This window comes from Peromyscus maniculatus, chromosome 17 (genome assembly GCF_049852395.1).
Source record: "Peromyscus maniculatus bairdii isolate BWxNUB_F1_BW_parent chromosome 17, HU_Pman_BW_mat_3.1, whole genome shotgun sequence".
NCBI classification, from domain to species: Eukaryota; Metazoa; Chordata; class Mammalia; order Rodentia; family Cricetidae; genus Peromyscus; species Peromyscus maniculatus.
In genome coordinates, this window is record NC_134868.1 from 32,487,604 (window position 1) to 32,515,511 (window position 27,908).

The 27,908-nt window shown below is 39.6% G+C and overlaps 2 protein-coding genes across 3 annotated transcripts in view; both read right to left on the reverse strand.

Moving 5' to 3' along the window:
* Positions 1-4,046: 4,046 nt before the first annotated feature.
* On the reverse strand, positions 4,047-26,529 carry LOC102923293 (disintegrin and metalloproteinase domain-containing protein 25-like). Of its 2 annotated transcripts, none has more exons than XM_076553498.1 (2): positions 25,122-26,529; positions 4,047-6,784 (listed from the first exon to the last, which is right to left on the reverse strand). In XM_076553498.1, the coding sequence occupies exon 2, from the start codon at positions 6,678-6,680 to the stop codon at positions 5,154-5,156; it is 1,527 nt and encodes a 508-aa protein (XP_076409613.1). In that variant the 5' UTR covers positions 6,681-6,784; positions 25,122-26,529; the 3' UTR covers positions 4,047-5,153. The 2 variants fall into 2 exon arrangements, with proteins under 2 accessions (XP_076409613.1, XP_076409612.1); XM_076553497.1 differs by lacking the exon at positions 25,122-26,529 and adding an exon at positions 9,195-9,737.
* The window catches only part of LOC102916786 (disintegrin and metalloproteinase domain-containing protein 25-like), a 44,327-nt gene continuing 36,514 nt past the window's right edge, over positions 20,096-27,908 (reverse strand). The window contains exon 2 of the mRNA XM_076553490.1: positions 20,096-22,707. Coding sequence (XP_076409605.1) covers positions 20,264-22,603 — 2,340 coding nt within the window. The 5' untranslated portion in view covers positions 22,604-22,707 and the 3' untranslated portion in view covers positions 20,096-20,263. The remainder of the gene's footprint in view (positions 22,708-27,908) is intronic.

A 27,908-nucleotide genomic window follows, 5' to 3' on the forward strand; every position in this document is an offset into this window, starting at 1 on the left:
CACTCAGCCCAACAGCACCAGTGACATGAAAAAACAAGGCAACATAACTCCTCTGAAAATGACTAATCCCACAGTAATGGCCTTCAGTGAGAGTGAATTATATGAAACCCTAGATAAAGAACTCCGAAGAATGATCAAGTATGTGTTCAAGGAAGAAAATAAATTCCTCCACAAATCCCAAGAGAACACGAACAACACTTTGAATCAAAGAAAGAACACAAGAATTAAAAACCTGAACCGAAAACAAAAGCCCTCTGAAAATCCTTGTCAATAAGATGGATCAAGAAGAGAACAGAAGAGCTGAGCTTGGTGAAAGACTTGGAACATTTGAGACCCCATGAAAAGTTCAACTCTGAGAATCACAGGCATGGAAGGAGAGGAAGAATTTCACTGTAGGCATAGAAAATATTCTCAACAAAATAATAGCAGGAAATTTCCCTAAATTAGGGAAAGAAATGCCAAGCAGAATATAAGAGGCATTTAGAACACTAGGCAGACAAGACCAGAAAAGAACCTACCCTTTCATATTATAATTAAACCACTTAATATACAGAACAAACAAAGCATACTGGAGGCAGAAAGGGAGGTGCCCATGTAGGTGGCCCCAGTTAAAGCCACTGTGTCACAATACTGGGTTGGGGAGAGGGGCGATGAAAGGAAAATCTAGTAAAGAAATACACTAAAGAAAACTCAAACTGGGCTTGGGGATTTAGGTCAATGGTAGAGTGCTTACCTAGCAAGCACAAGGCCCTGGGTTCGGTCCTCAGCTCCAAAAAATAAATAAATAAAAAGAAAACTCAAACTGAAATAAAACTGGAAATGGAAAATTTAGGGTGGCAAACAAAAACATGAGAGGTAAACCTCATCAATGGATTACAAGACATAGAAGATAGGATCTCAGGTGTTGATAAGGTACAAGAAATGGACAGCTCAGTCAAAGAGAACGCTAAATCTATAAAATTTAAATTGAAGACCCAGACCTAAGTCCACATGCTTATGGACACCTTTTTTTTTTCTTTTTTTAAAATAAAGAATCAAAAAGTACATGTTGGGAAAAGGATAGCATCTTCAACAACTGGTGCTGGTCAAACCAAACGGCATGTTGAAGAATGCAAATAGAACCATATTTACCCCCCCCCCCCTGCTTAAAACTCAATTCCAAATGGATCAAGGACCTCAACCTAAGGCAGTTACCTTGGATCTAATAGGAGAGAGAGTGGAAGCTAGTCTTGAACTCATTGAGATAGGAAAGGACTTTCTGAATAGAACACCATTAGCACATGCACTAAGATCCACAATAAATTGGATCTCATGAAACTGAAAATCTGCTATATAGCACAAGACACCACGCCTGGGCACACCAGCAGGCTATAGAATGTGAAAAGATACTTATTAATTATACATCTAATAGAGTATTAGTATTTAAGTTCTCTCTCTCTCTCTCTCTCTCTATATATATATATATATATATATATATATATATATATATAACTTAAAAATGGACATCAAGAAAGCGAATAAATCAATTTTAAAAATTAGGTTTGGAACTGAACAGAGTCCTCAGAAACGAAATAGTAATAACTGAGAAACAGCCATCAGGGAAATAGAAATTAAAACCACTTTGACATTTCATGTTACCCCAGCCAGAATGGCCAAGATCAATAAAACAAATGACAGCTCATGCTGAGGAATGAGGACATATCATGTGAGGAATACAAGGAAGTGAGGCCAACAAGGCCACACCTCCTAATAGTGCCACTCTCTATGAGCTTATGGGGGCCAATTACATTCAAACTACCGCAGGTCCTATTGGAGAAGATAGCACTCACATATGGCATCAAACATGAAGAAATCGACCATTCTGTCTAACTAGAAGTGTCACCTTACCGAATAGTTTTTGTGGTACTGGAAGGACCTCTGTATGCTACTGGAGGTGAAAGGTAATCATCAACATTCTCCTAGTGATCAAACCTGTAACCTACAACAGAAACCTACCTGCAAGATATACTGTGTGATGGTGGCACAACCAATATTGGAGTAATCAGACACTTTCTGACTTGACTCAAGGCCCACTCTATAAGATGGAACCCATACCTGACAGTGAAAAAGTGGCCAAGAATCAGAGTCGAGATAGGTCATGGGCTTAGGGGGAAACAGAATACTATTATTCTGTTCAAGGGACATAGCCATGACAAGATTGCTAATGATAGACTGTTACAACCAAAGATTAGTGCCTCACCCAGGCCTGTCTGTGTCTCTTCTTCATACAGAATATCATAATTAGCACTGCTGCTTTATTCATAATAGCTAGAAACTGGAAAATAAAAAGACGGAGAGCCTTAAGAACACGCCTTTCCAAAAAGGGATAGCTTCGCCAAGGCCTTTCCCTCAAGCTTAGAGATCTAGGCAGTAGAGGTCGTAGAAAGATTTTAAGAGCCAGAGAGATACATGACTTCAAGGACATAGTATCTCCTAGACATAATAGGACAGAAAAACTAATGAACTCACAGAAACTGGAAATATGTACAAGGCGTGCAAGAGGTTCAAGCTAGACAGATTTCCAGCATTAAGAAGGGAAACCACCATTGTCTCCCAAAACTAACCAAGAAGCTGTCTGCAAATGATACCCACTGGCAGATGAAAAATCACGTAGTGCTTCCAGTGGAGTTTCACAGTTATATTAACTTCAGGCAGACTCAATGCTCAGGAATAGCTGGCCAGTACAAAAGAAACTCAGTGCTATTTTTGTAGATTTTTTTGACTCATTTTGCTGTGTTTGGGCACTTTTTGTCTTATTGATCATTTATTTGTTTACATTGACTTTCATTTTATGGGTGTTTTGGTTTGTTTGTTTGTTTAAAGAAATAAATAAATAAAAAGAAAAAGATCATAAATTTGGGTGAGAAGGTAGGTGGGGGGGGGGAGGACCTGTGAGGAGTTGGGGGAATGAAAAATATCATCAAATACATCATATAAATTTTTATCAATTAAAATTGACAAATTAATTGTGACTCTCAGAAGTGAAAAACATTGTAATATATTTGAGTTGCTAATGATAGTATCTTCTGTTTAAAGGCCTTATGATATTCTAAATGCAAAGTGCAAAGCAAAATCTCAAGGATACAATATTTAATACTGATAATTTAAATATCTTCGGATATCTGACTTATTACTGTGTTCTGTAATGGATGTTCTATGTCACTCCGCATGCAGACATAAATACTATGCTCCTGAGGTACCCACACATCGCAAACTACAGGGTGTAGGCACCACCTCTAGACTGGAGATCACCATGAAGAGACTGAGGATATTCAGCCCAGAGTTTGGGAATGAGCTCCCTGATTGAGGGACCCCGGTGTCTGAAGAGGGTTTTGGTAACTTGGTGTTGGACCCTTTGGGATTCAGGAAATGTTCAAAGACCCAGGTCTCAGCATTTGGGAGGCAGGTTGTTTGGAAGTTGTTTTGTATCTCTGGGGTTTACAGCGCTGTTGCTCCAGAGAGCTAGTAGCAACCAACCACTGTCTACTCCATGAGCCACCATCAACACCACCTTACAGCCACTCCTGAGACAAAGGAGTGGACTCAGGCAGAAGTTGCAAAGGCAGGGATATCTACTGTGGCAGACCCCTGGGTGGTTCAAGTTTTAGTGAATGAGTGCTTGTCCAGTATAACAAAGGGCAGCACTTTCTATGGATACACACATGATGTAGGCTACATTCTGTAATCAAGGGCCAAAGAAAAGCTTCTGATGCCACCCAGGTGACAACGGCCACTGAGGCAACCCTGTCAGGAACTTCAGGTAAACAGTTCCCACAGGTTTCCAATCTCCCTGTGACTCCCCTCTAGGAAGATTCCATTAGGGAGGACAACCAGTGAGCAACAGGATCCAAAGAATCCGGTTCTCTAGGGGACATGCAGGATAAAAAGGGGAAGTGGTCTGGAACTGAGAGAGACCAAACCAAAACACACACATGTAGGATCCCTCAGGTGGGGCTTTACTGAGTCACAGTGTGAGGTAGCATGAAGTGAAAAACATCAGCTAAGTGTTAGCACTAGACTTTTATTGATTACTGAGGTTTGAATCCTGAAATACTAAACATCTCTATGGTTTTGTCCCTGCAAATTCTTAAACAAGCAATGCTTAGAGGGCCAAGTTCACACACGGAAAGACATGGAAATGTTTTGAAGATTTGTTGTGACTTTTAGAATTACGAGCTTTTGCTAGCAGTGCTGATATCACTGGACTGTTCTTCCTCTTCTGAAGAGGAAACACTTGGTTCTTCACTTCTACGTGGTATTCTATACTTATTCTGAAGACAAATGAGCACAAAGAATGGAAAAATAACAAGAATCGGAATAATGCTCACCCAGTTATTTTTCTTGGATTTCATTTGTTTTGGAGATGGAGGTGGAGTTGGAGATGGAGATGCAGCTGCAGGTGGAGTTTGAGTTGGAGGTGCAGGTGCAGGTGCAGGTGGAGGTGGAGGTGGAGGTGCAGTTGGAGGTGCAGGTGGAGGTGCAGGTGCAGGAGGAGCTGGAATTGGAGGTGGAGGTGGAGGTGCAGTTGGAGATGCAGGTGGAGGTGCAGGTGGTATTGGAGTTTTAGGTGGAGGTGCAGTTGGAGGTGGAGGTAGAGTTGGAGGTCGAGGTGGAGGTGCAGGGCCACTGTCCACACTCCCCCCAAAGCCATGGGCCAGGCAAAATGGTGGCTTCCAACCAGAGTTGCAGTGGCAGTGGTCTAAATTATTACAGACCCCTTGCATATTGCATGTCTCTGGTGAGCAATGACTTACCCAAATCGACTTATTGACACACTTCCTATTAATGCACACGTGCTCTGGACCACAGTCTGTGCCATCTTTCACGAGGCCAATGTCAGGTATTGTCATCCCAAAATGGTAGTCAGTCCCCCAACAGGTGACACCATTGAGGTGTGTCCAGTGAACACTGGAATGGTCTTTCAAAGAAGGAAGAGCTTTTACATTCTCACACTGCACTCTCCCACAGAGGATGTCTGAGTCCTTACATCTTAAGTATGTACTCCTGAATAGACCACAGTTGCCAAAACGGTCACCTTGGCTGTTGATTTCCCTGTAGCATCTCTGAGCTGCGCTCCTGGCTTCTTTGCCAAAGATCTGCTGACACTGTACATCTCAGTTGTTACATCTCTTTTCATAGCAGTGGCCACCATCTTTACAGGAGCTCCCATCAAGCAAATACACATCCTTAGGGCACTCATGTGAATGTCCATCGCACCATTCTGGAAGGTCACATTCATTCTCCTTTGCTCTGCACACTGTGCCAGATGGCATGATCTGGCAATCTTTGCAGCAAAGCCCAAAAGCACAGGCAGCCCCACGTTTGAGGGTACAGCTCATCATACAACATGGATCTGCTGTACATTTTTCCCAAGATCCACAATCACACTGCTCTCCATCATCAACCACACCATTCCCACAGGACTTTAATTTGTATATACTTATTGGCTTTTTTTCCTTGCGCATACAGTTGGCAGTAGCATAGACTTTCCAAAAGTCAGCATAACTACAGTTACTGAAATTGAGGGTGCCACTGTCTGTTGGAGCCATTAAGCATCGTTCCATTCCACAGGTACATGAACCCTCATCATGCAGCATACCCAAATTATGACCCATTTCATGTGCTGTAATGTGTCCAAAATGAAAAAGATTATCTCCGATCAGACAATCAACTCCACAATTATCCTGTGGCATACAAACAGTTCCAACATAGGCTAAACCAAGATACTGTTGAAAATCATATAGCACAAAAAGATGTGCAATATCATTTTGAATACGATTATTAACACTGATAGCTTTCCAAAAACAAAAGTCTGTCAGGAGACCATGTATGTTATTCACTGTTATTGGATTTCCTTCATTCCACATCTCAATTCCAAGCAAAACTACCTCAACATCCAATGTAAGGTAAATCTCATTTATTAAACCAACAATGATCAATATTTCCTGTAACACACGTGACTGATTGCCATTCAGATAACGAATTCGCTCATGGTCAACAACCAGTGCCAGCTCAAGAAAACTCTTGTGGGTCCACCAGCCCTCATAGCCACTTTGCATCAGTGTGGGGTTATCATTCCTGTGGAGCTTCATTTGCCTTGCTAGCTCCTCTTCTGTCAATGCACACCTCATGGGGAGTAATTGTGTCTCCTCGCTGTGTATCTTGTGAACCAAATGTTCAAATGTGGAAGAAAGGTTCTTGGGCTTGATTTCATATACTGTCCCATTTATCTGTAATATTCCTTGAATGCCTCCAAAACAGGTGGTAAGAGCAACCATGGAGTCTGGGTCTCCATCCATATAGCCATGGTAGTAGCAATCCTTCTGGACAAAAGGCTGGTCCTTGTGTAGAGCACCTTGGTCAGTGTAAGTGAATACAGAGAGCTGTCTTGATATGAAAGCCTTTTTGGCTTTCATGTAGATAAAATGTCTCTGACCCCCAAAGTGCAAGCTATAGGTCAGCCATCCCATAGCCCACATTGTTCTGTTGCCTGTGACCCGTAAGGGTATCACTACTTCTGGGAGGCTGGTGTGTTGAGCTTGCTCAATCAAGGGCCATGTGGAAAGAAGGATCAACATCTCCAACCAGAGGTGCAGATGAGTTATCCTAATGTGCATCACAGCCTCACCCATAGCCACCATATCCCATGAGACATCAAAGGAGGATGCGCTTTGTCTTGGCTGCCTGCAGTGCTGACTCTTAATGGTCTGTCTTCTGGCTGAGTTGATGCATTAGGGCAGCAAGACTAAACGACATAGGAAGAAGAAGGCAGACATAGGAGTAGCTTAGTTATGGGCAGGCCAAGGTAGAAGAGAGAGCCAGGCATGAGATTAAATGGCTCAGGTATTGGTCTAAGGCACAACTCCACATAGTGCATTTGACTTGCTGTTTAATTTTGTTGAAGTACAGTCAAACTATGGGTGTAAGTAAGAATTATAATTTGTCCATGTTGATGCCTTCTGTACATACATAAAGAACTCTTATTTTTAACACATTGCTTCTTAAATATACCACTTCACATAGCTACAATAAATATTTAATGCAAAAGTTTCACTAGACAGTGGTCATATATTATATTTTAATAAGGCAAAATTGATATCTTCATATCAATTTAGAATACATACAAAGTGTTCTTTCAATTTCCAACAATGAGTTATTGAGTAAATTTACATTGGAGAGATTTGTAAACACTGCTTATATTACTTTTCAATTATCAGTTCAGTACACACACACACACACACACACACACACACACACACACACACACACACACACATCTCCACAGAATACATAATTACTTTTTCTATCTTAGTTGAAATCTGTGTACTTGAAAAATTTCAAAGCATCCCTATTCAAAAGCCGATGGCCAGAGTTGCTAAGGCCTGGTGGTGGAAGCTATTGATACCTTTTTTCTAACTGGACCTGACAGTGCTGTCTCCTAGTATTCCAAATATGCTTGTGTTCAAGGTCAGTGCTCCTGCCAGCTTTAGTCAGGGGAGCTCCTGTTTGTGTTGTGTTCCTGGAAATATGGTATTTACATAGATAGCCTGGCACCTGGCTGAAGTCTGAAGTCACTGAGAGATGTATTTCAAACATATCTCAAGCTTCTTTAATAATTTATATAAGTGTTCCACACTGTTTCTTAATTCTCTCAATTTTTTCACCAGACCTAGGAACCCAGCAGAAAGTAGACACTGTGTTTCCTTTTACAGGGTGTTTTGATTATTGAATTTAAATCAAAATATGTTAAGCTGTAAAATCTAAATGTTTTCACTGGATTCATTTTTACTCAATGCTGGAGCTTTTCACTAATTGTTTTCCTGAATCTTTGTTTTGTCACTAAATTTATGCATCTGGGAACTTGTTTTAGGAAAAATCTTAATGGTATTTTTACAATCATAATGGTGCCTTAGGTAACTTGAGTGATGTACTTAGAGGCTTGCAAGACTAAAGCAATGAAGGAGAACATAATTTACTGTGAGGCAAGCATGAGGACGGGGTTTAGATTCCCAGAACTCATGTTTACACGCTAGGATTGGTGGTTTGTGTCTATAACCCCAACACTGGCAGATGAGGCTACAGAGGAGTGAACAGAAACAGAGAGATCCTAGGGTCTTTCAAAGGAGCCAGTCTAGCTACATCAATAATTTTTGTGTACAATGAGAGATCCTGTCTTAAAATGAGATGAGAAAAAATGACTAAAACATCCAACATCTACCTTTGGCCTGCACACATCTGTTTATATATGAATACATGCATACATACATACATATATCTATATAAATATTCAAAAATGAACACTTGTGTAACACACACACACAGATGTCTTATTGCATTAAATGTCTAGAGGCCCTAACATAAAAGAAGAAGAGAAAAGAAACTTTTGGGGACAAAATTTCTAAATTGTGAGTTACATCTCAATATTCTCGTTTACTTCCCGTGTCTTTGTGGTTTGGTTTTGTTACTTGGCCTGGTTTTGATCTCATGGTCTTTGAGCCTCAGCCTCCCACTCAAGTGTGGATCCGGATTAAAGACATGTACCATCATATTGCTTTTCATACTGTACTTGGAATACACTTGCCAATTTTTAACACTAGTCGTTGCTCTAATGGTAAAGGTTCATTTTTGTCATAATACTCTTGATAATTAGTCTCATCCATATAAATTTATCATAATTTATTCTTAAAATGCTGTTATGTAATCTTCTTCAAGGGAAACAAACTCAAAAGAGGGTGGTCTGGATTGTCTCTGTACAATACTTGGCACATTGATTCAACAGGCCACAGATCCTGAGTGACTGTAACATCTTCATTTATAAAGATACACAGTGCCATAATGTACAGAATCCTTAAATTTGACTTTCAAAACTCTTTTGTCCATTTTCTTTCCATAGCTTCACCAAATTCATTCACCTCTGTACCATAATTACTATCTAGTATACTTCTGGTGCAATGTCTAGATTAATGTCATTCAAAGCAAGAATAGTCACACATTAAAAATGTTTAGAATGCCCAATCAAACAAATAGAGCAGAATAGGAGAACAACTCAGTGATTCTTTTATCTGGAAAAGGTCTGAAACACTGGATGACAATCATGGTGTGTGTTTGGACTCCTAGTCCATTTATTTGTGTTTCTATTCTCTAGTGCTACTTACTGGCAGGTGAAGCAACAATGCTCATGATCTTTTCTAATGATAGCTTGCTTCATGTCTCATTTGAAACATAGATTATTTTTGATACCTTCCATGACAAGGAGACTATTTGCCCCCACATTCCATATAGTTTAGTTCTAGACTGAAGTGCTTAGTAACCAGAAACTCTCACGCTGTAGAACCTGGCAACTGGCTAAGATTCTAATCTACTCCTTTACTATCTCAACCAGTCTCCTGTGTATTGACTCCTTCCTCAGTATGAGTAACCAGATTTTCTAGTATGCTTCAATAACTGTTCAAAATGAATTAATCTCATTTCTAGAAGGATGAAAATAGATACTATCTCTCGCCCTGAGTAAAAATGAACTTTAAGTGGATCAAAGAACGTAATTTAAGACTTAAAACTATGAAGCTACTAGAGGAAAAAGATGAGAACAGGTAAGGATTTAGTGAGTAGCACTCCTAACTAAGGAAATAAGGCCAACAATTGACAAACGGGGCCTCATTAAAATAAAATCCTTCTGATCAGTACTTTTCATTTGCATTTCCTTGATGCTGAGGATTCTTTTATTGAACATAAGTTTTTATTTCATACAACATATTCTGATCACAGTTACCCCTCCCTCAGTTTCTCCCAGATCCTCCCATCTCCCCACTCTCACTCCCTCCCTACCTGTTGTCCAGTTGTGAGTCTCTGCATTGGTTCCCATCTACTGTAGGAGGAAGCTTCTCTGATGATGGCTGAGCAAGATCCTGACCTAAGACTATAGTAGAATATTCTTAGGAGACATTTTATTGTTATATTCCTTTAACAGAACAGTAATACTGGGTTTTCCCCGAGGTCCATGGCCTATTTAGTCTCAGGTTCTTGACCAACTGAGCAGTGTTAGCCATGGGTTCCACCTCATGGAATGGGCCTTAAGTCCAAGCAGAAAGTGGTTGGCTACTCCTACAATGTTAGTGCCACTATTTGTATTGTGCAGCCAGGTGACCCTTGTAGATCAAAGGGTTTGTACCTGGCTTGGTAGCTACCTTTCTGCTCTGGTAGCATGCAGAGTGCCTTCTAATACCATGAATACTAGTCAGTAGGGGTGAAGGCTCTAGTTATTCACCAGCGCTACTTCCTTGTATTAGATGTGCTATGTAACTGTTGTGTTTGCCAATGGGACCTTACCATTGTTTTGTGGAGAACAATCAGTAGATGGTTGAAGATCTTAAAACCTTCCTTCCTTCCTTCCTTCCTTCCTTCCTTCCTTCCTTCCTTCCTTCCTTCCTTCCTTCCTTCCTTCCTTCCTTTCTTCCTTCCTTCCTTCCTTCCTCCCTCCCTCCCTCCTTTCCTCCCTCTCTCTCTCTTTCTCTTTGTTTCTTTGTTTCTTGTTTCTTCCTTTCTCTCTTCTTTTCTTTCTTTAATTATTTTTCATTTTACATACCAACCACTGTGCTGTAGATATAATTCCAAACCGTCTTATTAAATAAGAAACACAGAGCCAAATAAAGAGTTAAAAGCCCAGAGATTGAGCAGTAGCCAAGAGCTAAGACCACCTTATCTTACCACTCGCTGCTGTCCTTCCCCTGAGAGAAACCTTGTTCCTGTGTCCTGTCTTTATTGCCTTTCTGTTCTGCCTTCTTATTGCCTGTAAACCCAACCACATGACTCCTTGTCACTGCCTGTCTATACAGACCTCCAGGTCTCTATTGTTCGTACTGAGATTAAAGGCTCAGGTCACTCCTTGGCTGTGTCCTTGAACACACAAAGATTCTGCCTGCCATGTGATCAGATTAAGGGCGCTGTGTCATCACTTCCAGACTTCTGCTAAATGGCTTGCTCTTAGCTGTGATCTCCAGGCAACTTTATTAACATACAAATAAAATCCCATTTCAGCACAAATAAAATGTCACCATACTGTTCCCCCTCCCTCCTTTTCTCCTGTTCTCCCTCCCTCCCTTGCATCCCACCCCCATCCACTCCTCATAGTGGTTCAGGCCTCACTTCAGGAGTCAACATAGGCTGGCATACCAAGTTGGGGCAGGACCAAGCCCCACCCCCTTGCATTAAGGCTGAGTAAGGCATCCCACCATAGGTCTGTGCTACTAGACTTATATTTAGGAAGTGGTCTCTGTGTCCAATGTATTCGAGGCTGCTTCCCACTTTCTCTTCTATCAGGTTCAGAGTAAGTGGATGTATGTTGAGGTCTTTGATACATTTGAACTTGAGTTTTATGCATGGTGATACACATGGAGCTATTTGCATTTTTCTACATGTCCACATCCAGTTATGCCAGCATCATTTGTTGAAGATGTTTTCTTTTTTCCATTGTACAGTTTCAGCTTCTTTCAAAAATCAGGTGTTCATAGATGTGTAGATTAATGTCAGCCTCATCAGTTCAATTTCATTGATCCACATGTCTGTTTTTATGCCAATACTAAGCTGTTTTTATTACTATAGCTCTATAGCAGAGCTTGAAGTCAAGGGTGGTGATGTTTCTGGAACTTCCTTTATTTTTATTTTATTTTATTTTATTTTTTTTAAAGATTTTTTTTATTATGTATACAGTGTTATGCCTGCAGGCCAGAAGAGGGCAACAGATCTCATTATGGATGGTTGTGAGCCACCATGTGGTTGCTGGGAATTGAACTCAGGACCTTGGGAAGAGCAGCCAGTGCTCTTAACTGCTGAGCCATCTCTCCAAACCCAAGGAACTTCCTTTATTGTGAAGGATTGTTTTGGCTATTCTGTTTTTTTTTCCATATGAGTATTATTCTTTCCAGGTCTATGAAAAATAGTGTTGGGATTTTGATAGGGATTTTGAATTGAATCTGTAGATTGCTTTTGGTAAGATTGCCATTTTTACTATATTGATCTTACTTATCCATGAGCTTGGCAGGTCTTTCCATTTTCTGATATCTTCTGCAATTTCTTTCTTCAAAGAATTAAAGTTCTTATCATACAGGTCTTTCACTTGTTTGGTTAGAGTTACCCTAAGATATTTTATGTTATTTGTGGCTATTGTAAAGGATGATGTTTCTCTGATATCTTTCTCAGTCCATTTATCATTTGTATATAGGAGGGCTACTGATTTTTTTGAGTTAATCTTGTATTCTTTCATATTACTGAATGTGTTTATCAGCTGTATGAGTTCCCTGGTAGAGTTTTAGGGTCCCTTATGTATACTATCATATCATCTGCAAATAGCAAATGTTTTACTTCTTCCTTTCCAATTTGTATCTCCTTGATCTCCTTTTGTTGTCTTGTTGCCCTAGCTAGAAATTTGAGTACGATATTGAATAGATATGGCAATAGTGGACAGCCTTGTCTTGCTCCTGATTTTAGTGGAATCACTTTGAGTTTCTTACCAATTTGTTTGATGTTGGCTGTTAGTTTCCTGTATTTTGCCTTTACTATGCTTAGGTGTGTTCCTTGTATCCCTGATCTCTCTCAGACCTTTATCATGAAGGGGTGTTGATTTTGTCTAAGGCTTATTCAGCATCTAATGAGATGATCATTTTTTTTTCTTCCAGTTTGTTTATATGGTGGGTTACATTGACAGATTTTCATATGTTGAACCATCCCTGCATCTCTGGGATGAAGCCTACTTGAGCACGGTGGATAATTTTTTTATGTGTTTTGGATTTGGTTTGCCATTATTTTATTAAGTGTTTTTGCATCAATTTTCATGAGGGAGAATGGTCTGTAATTCTCTTTCCTAGTTGTGTCTTGGGTATCAGGGTAACTGTAGCTTCATAAAAAGTTTTGTTTGGCAATGTTCCTTCTGTTTCCATTGTGTGGAACAATTTGAAGAGTATTGGTATTAGCTCTTCTTTGAAATTTTAGTAGAATTCTGTGATGAAACTATCTGGTTGGAAGACTTTTGATGACTGTTCTATTTCCTTAGGGGTTATAGGTCTATTTAAATTGTTTATCTGATCTTGATTTAATTTTGGTAAGTGGTATCCATCCAGAAAAATTGTCCATTTTTTATTACATTTTCCAATTTAGTGGAGTAGAGGTTTTCGAAGTGTGACCTGATGATGATTCTCTAGATTTCCTCGGTGTCTGTTTGTTATGTTGCCCTTTTCATTTCTGATTTTGTTGATTTGGATATTCCTTTTCTACCTTTTGGTTAGTTTGGATAAGGGCTTGTCTATCTTGATTGTCTCAAAGAACCAACTCTTTGTTTCATTGATTCTCTGTATTGTTTTTGTTTCTCTTTTATTGATTTCATCCCTCAATGTGATTATTTCCTGTCATCTGCTCCTCCCGCATAGCTTGCTCCTTTTTGTTCTAGCTTTCAGCTGTTCTGTTCAGTCGCTAGTGTGAGATTTCTCCATTTTCTTTATGTAGGCACTTTGTGCTATGAATTTTCCTCTTAACACTACTTTCAAAGTGTCCCTTAAGTTTGGGTATGTTATGCATTCATTTTCATTGAATTGTAAAAAGTCTTTGATTTCTTTATTTATTTCTTCCTTGACCCAGTGATGGTTTGTTGAGCATTGTTCAGTTTCCATGAGTTTGTAGGTTTCCTGCAATTTTTTTTTTTTCGAGACAGGGTTTCTCTGTGTAGCTTTGCGCCTTTCCTGGAACTCACTTGGTAGCCCAGGCTGGCCTCGAACTCACAGAGATCTGCCTGGCTCTGCCTCCCGAGTGCTGGGATTAAAGGCGTGCGCCACCACCGCCCGGTGGTTTCCTGCAATTTTTGTTATTGTTGAATTCTAAATTAAAGCCATGGTGGTCTGATAAGATTCAGGGGCTTATTCCATTTTCTTTCTTTCTTTATTTTTTATTTTTTATTTTTGGTATCTGTTGAGATTTGCTTTGTTACCAAGTATGAGGTCCATTTTGAGGAGTTTCCATGAGGTGCTGAGAAGAAGGTATATTCTTTTGTGTTTAGGTGAAATGTTCTAGAGATATCTGTTAGGTCCACTTGATGATAACATCTGTTAGAGTCCTTATTTCTGTTAAGTTTCTGTCTGTCAGACCTGCCCAGTGGTGAGAGTGGGGTGTTGAAGTATCCCACTATTAGTGTGTGGGGTGTGATGTGTGATTTAAGCTCTCATATTTTTTTTAAACAAATGTAGGCGCCCTTGTACTTGGGGCATAAATGACTTCCTCTTGATGAATTTTTCCTTTGATGAATATGAAATGTCCTTCTCCATCTCTTTTGATTAATTTTAATTTGAAGTCTATTTTGTTAGACATTAGAACAGCTACACCAGCTTGTTTCTTAGGACCATTTGATTGGAAAGAAAATCTTTTCCCAATTACTCTGAGGTAATTTCTTGTCTTTGAGTTTGAGATGTGTTTCTTGTATGCAACAGAAGGATGGAACCTGGTTTCATACCCATTCTGTTAACCTGTGTCTTTTTATAGGAGAATTGAGTCCATTGATATTATGAAATATTACTGATCAGTGATTGTTAATTCCTGTTGTTTTTGGTTTTGTTGGTGATGGTTGTAGTCTGTGTGTGTTTCCCTTCTTTGGGATTTGCTGTTGTATGGTTATCTATTTTACTTGTTCATGGGTGCAAATAACTTCCTTTGGTTGGAGTTGTTCTTCTAGTACTTTGTGTAGGGCTGGATTTGTGGATACATATTGTTGAAATTTTGTTTTGTCATAGAATATCTTTTTTCTCCATCTATGGTGATTGAGAGCTTTGCTGGATACAGTAATCTGGGCTGGCATCCATGATCTCTTAGTGTCTGCAGAATGTCTGTCCAGGACCTTCTGACTTTTAGAGTTTCCATTGAGAAGTCCGGTGTAATTTTGATAGGTCTCCCTTCATAGGTTACTTGTCCTTTTTCCTTTGCTGCTCTTAATATTCTTTCTTTATTCTGTATGTTTAGTGTTTTGATTATTATGTGGTGAGGGGACTTTTTGGTGTTCTGTAAGCTTCTTTTTTTTTTTTTTTTGGTTTTTCAAGACAGAGTTTTTCTGTGTATCTTTGGGCCTTTCCTGGATCTCGCTCTGTAGACCAGGCTGACCTCTAACTCACAAAGACCCACCTGACTCTGCCTCCCAAGTGCTGGGATCAAGATCAAAGGTGTGTGCAACCACCACCTGATCTGTAAGCTTCTTGTATCTTCATAGGCATGCCTTTTTATTTTCAGGTTGGCAAAGTTTTCTTCTATGATTTTGTTGAATATACTTTCTGTGCTTTTAAACTGGAATTCTCCTTTTTCTATCCCTGTTATTCTTAGATTTGGTATTTTCATGTCCCAGATTTCCTGGATGTTTTATGTTAACAATTTGCTGGATTTAAATTTTTCTTTGACCAATGATCTATTTCCTGTATCATATACTCAATGCCTGAGAGTCTCTCTTCCATCTCTTGTTTATACTTGCCTCTCTGTAGTTCCTGTTCATTTACTCAGATTTTCTATTTCCAGCATTCCCTCAGTTTGTGTTTTCTTTACTGCCTCTATTTCAATTTTCAAGTCTTGAACTGTTTCTTTCATATGTTTGATTGCTTTTTCTTTGGTTTCTTGGGTTTCTTTAAAGGATTCAATGACTTCTTCCAATTTTGTGTTTGTCTTTTCCTCCATTTCTTCAAGGGGATTTTTCATTTCCTCCTTAAGGGCCTCTATCATCTTCATAAATTTATTTTTAAGATAGTTTTCTTCTGGTTCATCTGCACTGGGAGGTTCAGGTCCTGCTGTTGCAAGCCACTATTTCTAGCAGTGTCGTATCGCTCTTTATGTTGTGGAATGTGTTTTTACACTGCTGTCTACACATTTCTCCCTCCAATCCATACAGGTGGAGCCCAGGCCTCTAGGAGTCCCTGTTCCTCCTATCAGTCCATGTGGGGCCTGTGGCTCCGGTGGTCACTCTTCTTCCCATTCAGTGCAGGAGGGGCATGTGGGTTCCCTCGTTGGTGCCACAGGGGTAATTGGCAAGTGGGCAGGGGAAGATGCTGCTGCTGAGTCTCTAGGAATCTTCTTCCCAATCAGTGTGGGTGGGGCCTGTGGCTCCAGCTCCAGTGGTCACTGGTGCCTTGAGGAATAGTTGACCAGGGAGGGAGGCGACTGCTGCCCAGACTCTGGGGCTGCACTGGGTGCAGAGAGGGGCATGGTATGTGCCCCAGGGACAAGGGGCTAGAGGACTCAGCTGTCCAGCTTGGAGTTCAGGGCCTTATCTCTTCTTCCCTGATCTTAAACATTTTAAAGTAGTTATAGTGATTTGTATTTTTTTCCTTTAAGAAGCTCATTTTTAAAAGCTGGATTGGTTATTTCTTTATTGTTTATGTATTTGTACCTGAGAGTGTGTTATATGTGCATGTGGATGTACATGCATGTGTGTTGAGCTATGTATATGTGTGTGCATGTGTATGCATTTATGTGGAGGGGAGCCAAAAGTTGATGTTTGTTATCTTCCTTAATCACTCATCCACCCACCATGTTTTTTGAGATAAGCTCTCTCAGTGGACTTGGAGCTCATCTGTTCAGTTAGGGGAGCTGACCAGTGAGCTTAAAGGGTTCACCTGCTTCTACATCTGCTCCAAGTTTTGGGGTTATAGGTATATGCCACCATGCTTGGCTCCTTATATGGATGCTGGGGATCAGCGCTCACATCTTTATGCTTGGAGGGCAGGCACTTTACAGGCTGAGCCATCACCTAAGTCCCTGTGTGTTTTTGATATTAGCCTTCTATCATGTTCTATCTGGTAAAGATGTTTGTGTGTTTGTGCCATTCTAGAAGCTTTCTCCAGTGATTGGCATGCTTCCTTTACTGTTCAAAAGCATCAGGGAACACAGCATATTGGTGATGAATGTTTTTGAGGAAACTACCAGTATGGAATGAGGCAGTGAATCCATCCTCAAACACATCCACCACCACCACCACCACCACCAACAACAACAACACAACCACCACAGCATACCTCATTCTGGACAGAAAAGAGACAGGGAACACAAGAGGGATGAATCATCCAGAATGGTATCAAGAAAATAAATAAGAGGAATGTTGGGTAAGGATGAAACAAAGGAAAAATGTTATTCATTGGTGATAGAAGTTTAAACTGGTATATCCTTTATGAAAATCATTGTGGATGTTCTTCAAAAACCTAAACAATGGAGCTACAATATAAAACCCAGCTATACTACACTTGGACATCTATCAAAAGGACTATATATCCTACTACAGCAATACTTGACATCCTTGTTTATTACTGCTGTACTTTTGGATACAGGGAGTCACTATGTATCTCTAGCTGTCCTGGAACTCACTATGTAGACAAGGCTGGTCTCAGACTCATAGAGATCCAGCTGTCTCTGCCTCCTGAGGACTGGGATTAAAGGTGAGCTCCACTAAGTCTGGCTGCTGCTGCATTCTTAATAGCAAAGACATTGGATCATTCTTAATGTCAATCGACAGATAAATAGATAATGATAATGTAATATATGTGTATATGCAATGTAATTTTTCTACAAAGAAAAATGAATTTAGGGAATTGAATGGAACTGGAAAAACATATGACATGAGGTAATCAAGGCTCAAAAAAACCCCACCTATGTTCTCTCCCTCATATGCATATCTTAGCTTCTAATTTTTATGTATATTTAGTGTGAAAACATGAGGAAAATACAAAGAGCCCCATGAATTCTGACTTTAAATAATTGATTCTTTAAAAAAAAATTTTTAAATAGCCCAAAATAGCTAAATAGTATCGATGCTTTGCTGCTCAAACATTTCGTGTCTCCCCAATAAGAATACCCCAAACCATGTGCTAATCAACCCAGTTCACTTTATTAGAAGAACCTTAAATAGAATAGATGTCTTTTGATTTCAAAGCTAAGCAACATTGGGCTTGGTTAGTACTTGGATGGGAGCCTTAGTCCAAAAGAGCAACATGTCCCTAAGTTATTTTCTAGGCCCCATCCATTACTATTACACTGACAAAGAAAACAAAATGAATTTTCTGGGGATATCCAAGCCATAATCAGGATAGAAATGTTTAATAGTGTCAAGGTAATTGTATAAAGATAGCCAATTAGTATCCATGTAGACACAATTTTACTCTAGTTCTTCTGTTAGAAAAACATAGCAAGAAGCCAGATTCCCCAATTCAGTGATCGATGCCCAAGGTCAGAGGTGAGCTGAAGTCCATCATGGACCAGCTCTCCTTCAGTCTTCTGTCCCACTGTTCATATGTGGGCCTGCAGACTTTCATTGGGTTTGTAGATGACTACATTCCACAGTTTTGAAGGGGTGTGAGGATTAGCATCTACAATCTACAGGGGATCCTTCTACTCCCTACCTTCTTGCCAAATTCAAGTTCACAATCAATGAAGTGTCCTAACAGAGACTCTGTGTATCCTTGAGACAAGCCCCTTTCATGTCCTGTGTTCACTTGCAATGAGATGATGAAGCTATTGAATTTAGAAATTTCAGAAGGCCCCATAAAGCCTTCCAATTCATCAACTATTACTTGGAAATGGTGGTACATGATGCTAATGATAATTGCCATGACAACTAATAATGCCCTGCTCATGAGTTTGTTACTGTATCACAGCAAAATATCTGGGTTTCGCTTTTCTCTCAGAGGAGATCTTTACATGGACTATGCCAGATGCCATGGGGGTACCGAGTAGGCACTGTTGAACAAAGGCAGGCTGTGCTTGCTCTGGGCATTTCAGATTGCTCTCATTGTTTGACATTTCCCTTGATCCAGTTCTTCTCACCACCACAGAGATCTGACCTTTTATTACATGATTTTTAAAACTTAATTTGCGCCGGGCGTTGGTGGCGCACGCCTTTAATCCCAGCACTCGGGAGGCAGAGGCAGGTGGATCTCTGTGAGTTCGAGGCCAGCCTGGGCTACCAAGTGAGCTCCAGGAAAGGCGCAAAGCTACACAGAGAAACCCTGTCTCGAAAAAACAAAACAAAACAAAAAAAAAAAAAACTTAATTTGCATTACTGCTGTTATTTCCACAGAAAAGATGACAGTGAGTCCTTATTATACATAGTCTACACAGAATTTTAAGAACTATAGTCTTCTTGAATATAATTTTATATGCCTGTATGTGTATGTATGTGTTGCATGCATAGGCATGTTTGTATGTGAACCTATGCAACTTGGTGGAAGTGCACATTGCCCATTTGTGAGCATGTTCATGTGGAGACAGGAAAACGACCTCTGGTGACACCATCAGAAACTCTGTCCACCTCCTTGAAGACAAGAACTCTTGCGCTGGAGTTCACCAATTAGGATAGAATGGCCACTGAGTGAACCCAGGAGCCTCCCTGTGTCTCCCTGCCCAGAGCTAGGACTACAGGCACCCAGCACCACCACAGCTGGCCTTCTACCATGGATTCTAGAGAACTCAAGTTCTCATAGTTGTGAGACTGAGCTTTATAGCACTGCATCCTATATTACAAACAGAAGTGTAAGGAGTTCAATTGCTTACCTTCTGCTAAGAGACCTTAAGAAATTCTACTTAACTACATAGCAAAATTCTGAGGAAAGAATATGAACAAGTGAAAATTAAAAAAAAAAAAAACTTCTGATGTGTGACTCCCTCCTGTGTTCTGTGTTGTACAAGGGATGTTCTATGTCACTCCACATGCTCCTGAGGTACCCACACATCGTAAACTACAGGGTGTATGCACCACCTCTAGACTGGAGATCACCATGAAGAGAATGAGGATATTCAGCCCAGAGTTTGGGAATGAGCTCCCTGATTGAGGGACCCCGGTGTCTGAAGAGGGTTTTGGTAACTTGGTGTTGGACCCTTGTGATTCAGGAAATGTTCAAAGACCCAGGTCTCAGCACTTGGGAGGTAGGTTGTCCAGTAGTTGTTTTGTATCTCTGGGGCTTACAGCGCTGTTGCTCCAGAGAGCTAGTAGCAACCAACCACTGTCTACTCCATGAGCCACAGTGTGAGGTAGCATGAAGTGAAAAACATCAGCTAAGTGTTAGCAATAGACTTTTATTGATTACTGAGGTTTGAATCCTGAAATACTAAACATCTCAATGGTTTTGTTCCTGCAAATTCTTAAATAAGCAGTGCCTCAAGGGCCATGGTCACACATGGAAAGACATGGGAATGTTTTGAAGATTTGTTGTGACTTTTGGAATTACGAGCTTTTGCTAGCAGTGCTGATATCACTGGACTCTTCTTCCTCTTCTGAAGAGGAAACACTTGGTTCTTCCCTTTTATGTGACATTACATATTTATTCCGAAGACAAATGAACACAAAGAATGGAAAAATAACAAGAACCGGAATAATGCTCACCCAGTTATTTTTCTTGGATTTCATATTTTTTGGAGGTGGAGGTGCAGTTGAAGGTGGAGGTGGAGATGCAGTTGGAGGTGGAGGTGGAGATGCAGTTGGAGGTGGAGGTGGAGATGCAGGTGGAGATGCAGGTGGAGTTGGAGGTCGAGGTGGAGGTGCAGGGCCACTGTCCACACTCCCCCCAAAGCCATGGGCCAGGCAAAATGGTGGCTTCCAACCAGAGTTGCAATGGCAGTGGTCTAAATTGTTACAGACCCCTTGCATATTGCATGTCTCTGGTGAGCAATGACTTACCCAAATCGACTTATTGACACACTTCCTATTAATGCACACGTGCTCTGGACCACAGTCTGTGCCATCTTTCACGAGGCCAATGTCAGGTATTGTCATCCCAAAATGGTAGTCAGTCCCCCAACAGGTGACACCATTGAGGTGTGTCCAGTGAACACTGGAATGGTCTTTCAAAGAAGGAAGAACTTTTACATTCTCACACTGCACTCTCCCACAGAGGATGTCTGAGTCCTTACATCTTAAGTATGTACTCCTGAATAGACCACAGTTGCCAAAACGGTCACCTTGGCTGTTGATTTCCCTGTAGCATCTCTGAGCTGCACTCCTGGCTTCTTTGCCAAAGATCTGCTGACACTGTACATCTCGGTTGTTACATCTCTTTTCATAGCAGTGGCCACCATCTTTACAGGAGCTCCCATCAAGCAAATACACATCCTTAGGGCACTCATGTGAATGTCCATCGCACCATTCTGGAAGGTCACATTCATTCTCCTTTGCTCTGCACACTGTGCCAGATGGCATGATCTGGCAATCTTTGCAGCAAAGCCCAAAAGCACAGGCAGCCCCACGTTTGAGGGTACAGCCCCTCATACAACATGGATCTGCTGTACATTTTTTCCAAGATCCACAATCACACTGCTCTCCATCATCAACCACACCATTCCCACAGGACTTTAATTTGTATATACTTATTGGCTTTTTTTCCTTGCGCATACAGTAGGCAGTAGCATAGACTTTCCAAAAGTCAGCATAACTACAGTTACTGAAATTGAGGGTGCCACTGTCTGTTGGAGCCATTAAGCATCGTTCCATTCCACAGGTACATGAACCCTCATCATGCAGCATACCCAAATTATGACCCATTTCATGTGCTGTAATTTTTCCAAAATGAAAAAGATTATCTCCAAACAGACGATCAACTCCACAATTATCCCATGGCATACAAACAGTTCCAACAAAGGCTAAACCAAGATACTGTTGAAAATCATGTAGCACAAAAAGATGTGCAATATCATTTTGAATACGATTATTAAGGCTGATAGCTTTCCAAAAACAAAAGTCTGTCAGGAGATCATATATGTTATTCACTGTTATTGGATTTCCTTCATTCCACATCTCAACTCCAAGCAAAACTACCTCAACATCCAGTGTAAGGTAAATTCCATTTATTAAACCAACAATGATCAATATTTCCTGTAACACACGTGACTGATTGCCATTCAGATAACGAATTCGCTCATGGTCAACAACCAGTGCCAGCTCAAGAAAACTCTTGTGGGTCCACCAGCCCTCATAGCCACTTTGCATCAGTGTGGGGTTATCATTCCTATGGAGCTTCATTTGCCTTGCTAGCTCCTCTTCTGTCAATGCACACCTCATGGGGAGTAATTGTGTCTCCTCGCTGTGTATCTTGCGAACCAAATGTTCAAATGTGGAAGAAAGGTTCTTGGGCTTGATTTCATATACTGTCCCATTTATCTGTAATATTCCTTGAATGCCTCCAAAACAGGTGGTAAGAGCAACCATGGAGTCTGGGTCTCCATCCATATAGCCATGGTAGTAGCAATCCTTCTGGACAAAAGGCTGGTCCTTGTGTAGAGCACCTTGGTCAGTGTAAGTGAATACAGAGAGCTGTCTTGATATGAAAGCCTTTTTGGCTTTCATGTAGATAAAATGTCTCTGACCCCCAAAGTGCAAGCTATAGGTCAGCCATCCCATAGCCCACATTGTTCTGTTGCCTGTGACCCGTAAGGGTATCACTACTTCTGGGAGGCTGGTGTGTTGAGCTTGCTCAGTCAAGGGCCATGTGGAAAGAAGGATCAACATCTCCAACCAGAGGTGCAGATGAGTTATCCTAATGTGCATCACAGCCTCACCCATAGCCACCATGTCCCATGAGACATCAAAGGAGGATGTGCTTTGTCTTGGCTGCCTGCAGTGCTGACTCTTAATGGTCTGTCTTCTGGCTGAGTTGATGCATTAGAGCAGCAAGACTAAATGACATAGGAAGAAGAAGGCAGACATAGGAGTAGCTTAGTTATGGGCAGGCGAAGGTAGAAGAGAGAGCCAGGCATGAGATTAAATGGCTCAAGTATTGGTCTAAGGCACAACTCCACATAGTGCATTTGACTTGCTGTTTAATTTTGTTGAAGTACAGTCAAACTATGGGTGTAAGTAAGAATTATAATTTGTCCATGTTGATGCCTTCTATACATACATAGAGAACTCTTATTTTTTAACATATTGCTTCTTAAATATACCACTTCACATACCTACATAAAATATTCAATATAAAAGGTGTCAATACACAGTGGTCCTATATATCATATTTTAGTGAGTCAATTTTGATGTCTACAGATCAACTTGGAATACAAACAAAGTGTTATTTTCAATTTCCAACAATGAACTTTTGAGTAAATTTTCTCAGGAGATATTTGTAAACACTGCTCACATGATTTTTAATTATCATTAATTCACACACATACACTCAGACAATCTACAGTAAGTCATTACTTTTTCTATCTTCATTTTAATAAAGTTGAAATATGTCAAAGCATCACTGTTCAGAAGCCCGTGATTTCAGAGTTTCTACAGCCTGGTGGGGAAGCTATTGGTATCTTTTTACTAAGTGGACCTGATATTCCTTTCTACTAGTGTTCTAAATATACTTGTGTTCATAAGTCAGTGCTTCTGCCAGCCTTAGAGAAGCTCCTCTTCACAGCGCTTTCCTGGAAACATGGTATTGAAATAAGAGAGTCTGACACCTTAGCTGAAGGCTGAATTCATTGAGAAATGTATTTTAATCATGCCCTGTGCTTCTTTAATAATTTGTACTTGTTTCCACATTGTTCCTTAATTTTCTCAATTTTTAAAATCAAGACATAGGAACACGAATGAAAATTGACCTTTTTTTAATATGTTGTTTTTATTATTGAATTTAAATAATATATTAACTTGTAAAACCAAGAAGTTTTCACCAAATTCTTTTTTATTCAACACTGGAGCTTTTCACTAATTATTTTCCTGAATCTTTCTTTTGTCACTCCATATGCCTATATGGGATCTTGTTTTCAGTCAAACACAAATCTCAGTTTTAGAATAATATTAGTGCCTTCATGACTTGGATAAAGTAAACAAGGACAAAAATTAGAGGCTTTCAGACCTGAAGAGATGATTTAGTACCTAGGATGCTAGTGGGGCAAGCATTAGGACTGAGTTTGGATCACCAGAACTCATGTATGTCATCAGGGTTGGTGATCTCTTTCTGCAAACCCAACACTGGCAGACAAGGCTGAAAATGAGTGAATAGAAACAGAGAGATTCTTGGGGATTTTTAGTCACCCAGTCTAGTCACATTAGTAAGTTCTGTGAGCATTGAGAGATCTTGTCCCGAAACAAGGTGAGTAAAGACAAGGAAGACATCCAGCATATGTGCACTCATATATACATTCACATTTTAACTCAGGTGTACAACACACACACACATACACACACACATATACATACACACACACACACAGACACACACACACTCTAGGCTTAATTCACACAATGCTTAGAGAACATTGCAGAAAAGAGGAAGAGAAAATAAATTTTGGAGGACAAAATTTCTAAATTTTGGGGTAACATCCTGATACTACCATTGTCTTGGTGGTTTGTTGTTATTGGGTTGTTTTTTTTTTTGAGATAGGATTTCAGTTTATGACTTTGTCTAAATTTGATTTCATGGTCATTTAGCCTGAGCTCTCATACAAGTGCTATGATTACAGATGTACCACCATATTGGTTTCCATGCTTTTCTTGAAATACATTGAGCAATTTAAATATTAGTTTTTGTTCTGATGGCAAACATTGTTTTGTTATTGATGTAATACTCTTGATAATTAACACATAAATTAATCACAATTTATCTTAAAATGTCATGTAATCTTCTCAAAGAAAAACAAAAGAATACAATCTGGATTATCTTTGTACTGTCTATAATATTTTATACAATGACTCAACAGGCCATAGCTCCTGAATGACTAAAACATCTTCATTTACAAAGATACATCATGCCAAATAGTACAGAAAACTTAAGTTTGACTTTGAAAATCTTTTGTCTATTTTTTCCATAGCTTTATCAAATTCATCCATCTCTGTACTGTAGTTTCTACCTAGCACTTTTCTGATGCAGTGTCTAGTTCAGTGTTATTCAAGGCAAGAGTAACCACACATTCAGAATGTTTAAAATGCCCAATCAAATGAGTAGAACAGAATAGGAAAGAACATGGTTATAATCTTTTTTTTTAATCTAGACAAGGTTTGAAATGCTGGATAAGAATCACGTTGTGCGTTTGTGTGTGTGAAATCATAGTCTAATTATTTGTGCTTCTGTCCTTTAATACTAAATTCTTGAATGACTTACTAGCAGGTGAAGTGACAATGTCCATGATCTTTTCTAATGATATCCTGCTTCATGCCTCAATTACAGCACAGATTATTTTTGAGACCTTACACACGAAGAGAATATTTCCCCCACCTTCCTTTGTCTCTCATTGGGTTGAGTTCTAGATTGAACTGCCTAGCAACAAGAACATTTCAGTCTATAGAACATTACAATTGGAGAAGATTCTACCTCCTTTCCCTATAATCTCAACCAATTTGCGTTCTATTGACTCCTCAGTATGAGCAATCAGATTTTCTATTATGTTTCAATAACTTTTCAAAATGAATTAATCTCATATCTTTACCAGTCTGCATTTCCCCCATAAGTCATATAATTATTATACATTCTGTACTTTTGCTCATGTTGCCAACATGGCCTCAGCTTATTCTCATTATACAGTTTAAAAGCAAGCAAATAAGTGTCTACATTAAATGACATCCCAGAACAAATGGAATTAACAGACAGCGGCATAATAATCTGCCCAAAGAGTATAGAATAAACAACTTCTAAGTATACATGGTGCTTTCTCTAAAACAAATATTAGGACAAAAGGAAAGTCTTAAAAGATATAGGGAAACAAATGATTCTTCCTATTCTATCTGATCACAATGAAGGGAAACCACACATCAATAGCACATAAAACTATCAAACACACATAAAGTCTGGGAGATTAAATAAGGACACATTGAATGATGCATGGGTTATTAAAGAGATCAAAGAACATCTGAAAATGAATGAATAGAAAGCACAGCATATATAAGACTATGCAATGCAATGAGAGGAAAGAGGAAAGTGTAGAACCATGTGCCTATGCTAACATATCAGAGGGGTCTTAAGTAATATATATCTAAGGTCCTTATAGAACCAAGAACAAGGTGAACCATAAATTAGTAGCTGAAAGTAAATAACTCAGAGCAGAAATGAAAGGAGAAAAATAAAAAATACAAAAATTTAGTGAAGCAAACCATGGGTTTGTTGGAAAGCTAAACACTGTGGGCCACACTAACAAAAAGAGTGAGAAAATCCAAATTAATTAAATAAGACATGAAAAGTGTATCATTATGACAGACATGAATGAAAGTCAGAAAACCATGAAGACAGATGTTAATATACACATTCCACCAAGCTGGAGAATCTAAAAGAAATGGACATGGATGTCTTCCTAGAGGTCTAAGACCTAACAAAATAAACCAAGGTGACAATGCCCCAAGTAGACATCTTATGACACCAAGTAAAATCTCCAGTGCCAGGAATGAGTTGGAGGTGGGTGATGGAGAAGAGAGAGGGAGGGGAGGAGGAGGGGGAGGACGCAGATTTGATGTAAAATAAATAGAATGAAAAATAAACAAATAAATAAACAATTAAATAAATAATAAATGACCAAAAATGCCTTAAATCTCTTCAGAAATGAAACTTGTTTCTTGATTTAAAAAAAGCCTAGTTTTGCCTACTTTACATTTTTCACAAGCAGCTGCATCTCTAATTGTATCATTTTGTGTTTTGCAAATGTGGATTACTGTACACATATCACATTTCTTTCCATTTTTGATATACTATACAATGATTTTAAGGGAATCATAAAAATGATATTTTGTCAATATTTTCTTCAAAGAAACAAATGAACAAAGAAAGAAACTGCTGTTCAAGTCCACTAGCACTTTAAAAGTCTCCTATATGGTGACCAAGTATGACTCATCCCTTCTGTGCAAGGATATTTCAACAAATCAAATTTAATCACTGTGGTAGAACACATTAACAGAATGAAGGATAGCAGTCACAAGACTACCTCAATATATACAAAAAGGTGTTTGCCAACATTCAATTCTATTTTATGATCAAAGCTCTCACCATACTCTGTAAAGAAGAAACTTTGTTCAGCCATTATAAAAAGCCAAATTTGAAATGCTCACAGCTTAACACCACCCTCTGCAATGGCTTTTCCTTAAGATCAGGAACCAAGCAAGGGTGTCCTCTCTCTTCTCTTTTACTTACCATGGCACTGGAAGTCTGAGCCTGCAAAACTGGACAATAAATAAAAATAAACTGGAAAGGTATAGCTAATGTTCTCTCTTTGCTGACATCATGACTACACAGGTAGAAAAAAACCCTGTCAGGAAAGTAATTAGATTTAATAAATGAATTCCTCATTGGGTAAAGGGGATTGGGCAAACTTCTGACAAAATAGGTTTCTAGAAAAACACTGTGACTTTCCATAAAGAGATAGAGTTTATAGCAAAGGACTCAATGGCTTTTGCTACTTTCTTCCTCTAGGGAAATGTATAATTATCAAAACCAAAATCCTTGTAGAGTGATAGGGGATTGGAACAGCAGAAAAAAAAATGTATAGGCAAACTTGAAGAAAGACTTTCAGATAGGACACCCTCAAAATATAAGAAATAAGACAGGGAAGTTAAGAATACCATAAGAAATATGCAATTCTGTGTAAAGCAAAGGACTGAAATCAAGGATTCTCCATTTAAGAAAATTGCTGGCAGGAGGCCAGGATGGCTGATCAGTTAAGAGAAGGCCATTGGCCAGAGACCTGAGTCTGGTTCCCAGCATCCTCGTTGGGTGACTCACAACAGCCTGTGACTCCAGCTCCAGGCCACCTCATGTAACTCTCTGGTCTCCACAGGGACCTACACACACTTGCTACACAATACGCTACACACACACACCCAAATACTCACACACATACACACTCAAATACTCACACACATACACACACAAACACACTCAAATACTCACACACATACACACACACAC

Coding starts and splice junctions, on each gene's coding strand:
- LOC102923293 (XM_076553498.1), bottom strand. CDS start 6,680: ATGGTGGCTATGGGTGAGGCTGTGATGCACATTAGGATAACTCATCTG.